Raw genomic sequence first — 5,282 nt, 5'->3', positions numbered from 1 at the left:
AGTAAGGGCCGAAACGTCTAAATCCCGGTAAAAAATTTTTCATGTATAAAATTGTATGGACATATTCGGTATACATATATATATATATATATATATATATATAAATTTGCGTAATTAGATATAATAATTTTAATTTGTGTATAAGTATATATGATTACATATCAAAAATTTTTTAAAACATATAGTAAAAATATAGTTTTATATAATTTTTTGTATCTAACATGATACTGATAGAGTTATTTTGTAATTTGATGTGGAATATCTTTGAAGCCATTCTCTTAAAAAAAGAAATTCTCCGCGTATAAAATTTTATGGACATATTCGACATATAAATTGCATTATTAGATATAATTATTATAATTGTATAAGTATATATATATATTATATATACTTATATATATTATAATTGTATAATTGTATAAGTATATATGAAAAATTTTTTACCGGGGAAGAGACGCAAAGTTTTCTTCAAATTAGAAAATATTGTTATAGACTACATTAAATATAATGATATAATATATAATACAATTTTATAATATTTATATATATAATTGTATTATTATATATTGTATATAAGTATATTATATATACTTATATATATTAAAATTGTATAATTGTATAAGTATATATGAAAAATTTTTTACCGGGGAAGAGACGCAAAGTTTTCTTCAAATTAATTTCTCAAATTGAGTGAGCAATATATCGTGAGGATATATTCAAGCGTTTTTATCTAAATGTTCGACAAAATTTTACTTTAGACAGATATTTGCTAATGTAAAATAACATTGATAGCTGCTATTGCTTGACTCAATATTATCGTCTCGAGCTAAATTTTTAATACAGGTCGAAAACCGATAAACACGCGACGATGACGCGTGTTTGAGGTGAAAATTACGTTTACACGCCAAACAAACGTAGGCGATTGTAATAACAAAGATGACACAATATTACACAATCGATCGTCAAGCAGCTGACGCGATATACATAGCGTGAAGAGCATCGAGATTGCAGCTTTGGAAATATTACATTATTTTCCGTTAAAAATAATCTCGAGCGTAAAACAAAAAGAGAAAAAGAGGGTTTTTTTTTTTTTTTTTTTTTTTTTTTTTTTTTTTTTCATAAAAAATTTATTAATGTGAAAAATATAAAAAAAAGAGAAAAAAGGGGGTTTTTTTTTTTTTTTTTTTTTTTATTTCCAANNNAAAGTAAAAAGAGAAAAATATTCGCTCGCACTTAGTGATGTGGGATTTTTAATTTGAGAGAGATCGCAAAACGGTGACAATTAAAAGATGTGTTTTCTAATTTCTAAGAAGAAATCGTGCGCCGGTGTCGCGTGAGCTCTGTGCGCGACATCATCGCGTGTTTCCTCAATTATTGCAAAAGCTTCTTACAAGGGTGTTCCGGCGTTATACTCGTCGTGTGTTTATTATTAATTCCCGTTCCCATTTCTTGCGTTCGTGTGTTGTTGTGTCTCAATTTAATCACTCGCAATTTGCGCGTCGTGCTTTAACACGCGTGCGCCTATATTCTCAAAATGGGCGGCACGTATGTTTTTTACTTTCCTAAAAATAATTAACACCATGTTGTACTCTCTTTGCTCCGATTTTATGAATATAAAGAAATGCGCGCGCTATGCTTTTTCTTTTTTTCTCTCAGGCGTGTTACAACATTAGTATTTCGTTTATTTTCAGACACGGTTTGCCATCCGTACGAACCGTTTAGATGTCCGGGCGACGGTTTTTGCATCTCGATACAGTATCTGTGCGACGGCGCGCCCGATTGTCAGGACGGATACGACGAGGACTCAAGATTGTGTACCGCAGGTACAAGCGATACGATATTAACCCTATTTGCACTCCGCTGTCCCCTCTCAGGGGACATCGTAATTCCAGCATATCACTCGGACGTCCCCCCTCTCAGGGGACATTCAAGTTTATTAGTGATTACGGGGAATTGAGTTGTTTCAGCGCAACTTTTTGAGACACGCATGTTTCAATGCATGCATGTGCAATATCATTATAATTACGTTACTTAGTTCCAAAATTATAATAAATAATACGAGGATCTGTAAACGTTCGTTTCTGCCGTAAAGTGGCGCTGAGTAGCCGATAGCCAACGTCCAGAATCGCGTTCGGAGTGCAAAGGGTCAATTCATTTTTATTTAAGTGGTTATTGATTGCGTGCGTGACAACAAGTACGAGACTTGATTCTTTGAAGGACGCTCTGACATATTGTTGAACATTTATTTATCTCATTTAACAATTTGATCAAGCCACACCATTATTTTGAACATTTTTATATCAATTAACATGTGATAAGATACACCATTTGTTTTTTAGATTCAATTGATAAGGGCTTGAAATAAAGTCTCGAAACGTTTTGAGAAAAAAAATTATTTAACAATTATTTAAGTTTTAATTATTGCACTGTATCCTGCACTGGCTCTACACGGCCGAATTAGAATTTAAACATTAAACAGTCATTTTTATTTATCGTAAAACATTTTCAATATGCGCAATTGTTTATAAAACCGAATTAAACTTGAAAAAAAAAAAAAAAACGACTCTTTCATAGTTTAAAAAGTACAATTTGGCACGTTCGATATATATAGAATTTATTATTTGCGCTATTCGATATAAATTTTAATTGAAAAATAGATTGCATATTAAGTTGTACGGAGAAATGATCGCATTATTATATTTGGTGTGCGTGCACTCGACTCGTATTCCGTACAGTTGCACCAGGAGCGATTACACTAGGAGAGAGAAGAAATTACCGTTGTACTTGTTCGGTGCATTCATACCGACGGCTATATCGTCGGGCGCGTTCTATATAATCACACACCGACATTTAATTAATTAAAACGTAATAGCCTCTTTTGTTTAAAAACCAAAGAGAGAAAATTTTCGTTTTATATAACGTTAAGTGATGGGTTTTTAGATAGAAGGCTCCGACAAAAGGCTCAGAAATTTTCAAAATAAGTCGTTAACCCATTTGCATCACAAAGAAAAGTCAAAAATTCGTTCTTATCACCAAAATTTTTTTTTTTACTGTATTTAAATTTTAATGAAAATGTTACAAAATATGAAAAATAAAATCAATATTGCATAAATAAAGAATAAACGGAATGGAATCTAATTATTAGATGCCATCGCGATCATGCCAGATGATCTAATTATTATCCGCTGGACAGGCCTGTTATAAATAATATGCGCTTTGGTGATAAATGCGCTTATGATGCAAATGGGTTAAAAGAGCCAATGTGAGCCCCTTAGGCACTGCTGATGGTGTGCAAGAAAGTAATTCCAAAAAAAAAATTGATTTTCGATTCCTTTGTTGAATCCTCTTCAGAAAATTATAAATACATGACCTGCAGTTAGCAAAAAAAAGGACATCAGTATGCAAATCTACTTAAAAACAAAATATAAAAGTCAAGAAACTTACACGTGTCACAAAAACCGAATCGCTGCATTACCACCAAGATAGAGAATTACACAATTGAAGAAGAAAAACATGTTAAAAACATGATTTTCATGTATTTGTATTTTTTGAAGAGGATTCAATCAAAGGAATCGACACAATTTTTTTTTAATCAATTTTTTTTGGAATTACTTTTTTGCACACCATCAGCAGTGCCTAAGGCTCGTATTGGCTCTTTTAACCCCTTGGGTACATTTGACGTCTGAGACACGTCATTCACTTTTTTCATTTAGTTTTATTTTGTTGTTATTAATTTATATTTTTGTTTTGCAATTCTAATTACTTGAAGACATCTTAATACCACATATGTCACCAATATTTTAGAAATAAATAAATTCTTAACGTAAAATTTACTGCTTTTACATACTCTACTCCAAGCAACCAAAAATTATATCCGTTCCACATGCAAATATTTTCTCAAATAAATCCGTACCCAAGGGGTTAACGTGACTTATTTTGATGGGTTTTTGTTTGAAAATCTATGTATCAAAATTTAAGCTCTTTTACGTTTATTTAATCTTAAACAATTAAAGAGTCTTTTAAGGCTCCGAAGTTTCCAAACTAATAAAAATCATCTCATGACCGAATATATATATTTATTAGTTTATTTAATCTTAATTATATCGATCTATCTTCTTGCACGTTCTTTGTATTCGTATTCTTTGTATTTTTGTTGCGATTTGATAGAATTTGAATGTTTTTGTCGTTACAGCCAAACGACCACCGGTTGAGGAAACCGCGAGTTTTCTGCAGTCTCTGCTGGCCAGTCACGGTCCCAATTATTTGGAGAAACTGTTCGGAACCAAGGCGCGCGACACGCTGAAACCTCTCGGTGGTGTGGAAAAAGTGGCGATCGCATTGTCCGGTAAATAAGTTCATAATAAATTTTTTTTTTTTTTTGCAATGTTTTGCGCAATCACATAATTTCAAAGATCTATTTTATCTCAAAAGAGACTTACGCGATCTGATTTTTTTTCGCGATTCTTCTTTTCTGTCTTCCGAAATTGAACAGAATCGCAGACAATCGAGGATTTTGGGGCGGCGTTGCATCTGATGCGAGCGGATCTCGAGCATCTGCGTTCGGTCTTCATGGCGGTTGAGAATGGCGATCTGGGCATGTTGAAATCCATCGGCATCAAGGATTCGGAACTCGGGGACGTCAAGTTCTTTCTTGAGAAACTTGTGAAGACGGGTTTTCTCGATTGAACGACGACGTTAATCGCCGCCGAATCGACGCCGCTACTGTCGCCGATGACAGGTCGTCGCTGGATCATCGTCGCCGGTGCCGCCGCGTCGTCGTCGCAACAACAGATCCTTGGTTTGATGAAGCCTAAGTCATCCTTCCCGCTGACACTTCCTTTCCCCGGTCGCGAGTCTTTGCGCGCAAATTTTTTCGTTTTTTTTATTATTCCGCTCTTGCTTTCAACGCGCTCGCTCTTCGATGCGCGAGCACCGAGACGATCATCAAATCTCGCACAGAACGTGACGTGAATCTTTTTCGAATCCTCTGCTTGACGAGCGATCAGGTAGTTGGCATCGTTCGTAGCTTTACACAGCTCGGAATAATTAATTTTATTAATTATTTCATTATACGCACATACATACATATATATATACATGTATATTCAAGGTTGGGTAGTGTATAGTTAAAAAGATAAAAGTTAAGTTAAAAAGTTAAAAAGTTAAATAATTTTAACTTTATCTAGTTACATTTTTAGACTCTTATCTTTTAACTTTATTTAGTTATATTTTATCGGTAACTAGTAACTTTTTATTTCAACTCTCTTGAATCTACTATAGCC

The 5,282-nt window shown here is 33.5% G+C and overlaps 1 protein-coding gene across 1 annotated transcript in view; it reads left to right on the top strand.

Moving 5' to 3' along the window:
• Positions 1-5,110, top strand: part of LOC109860562 (IDLSRF-like peptide) — a 9,544-nt gene extending 4,434 nt beyond the window's left edge. Inside the window, exons 3-5 of the mRNA XM_020439738.1 lie at positions 1,692-1,823; positions 4,193-4,345; positions 4,493-5,110. Coding sequence (XP_020295327.1) covers positions 1,692-1,823; positions 4,193-4,345; positions 4,493-4,686 — 479 coding nt within the window. The 3' untranslated portion in view covers positions 4,687-5,110. The remainder of the gene's footprint in view (positions 1-1,691; positions 1,824-4,192; positions 4,346-4,492) is intronic.
• Positions 5,111-5,282: the final 172 nt, after the last annotated feature.

This window comes from Pseudomyrmex gracilis, unplaced genomic scaffold, assembly GCF_002006095.1.
Source record: "Pseudomyrmex gracilis isolate BER0280 unplaced genomic scaffold, ASM200609v1 scaffold_412, whole genome shotgun sequence".
Lineage (NCBI taxonomy): Eukaryota > Metazoa > Arthropoda > Insecta > Hymenoptera > Formicidae > Pseudomyrmex > Pseudomyrmex gracilis.
This window is presented reverse-complemented; position numbering and strand designations above follow the sequence as displayed.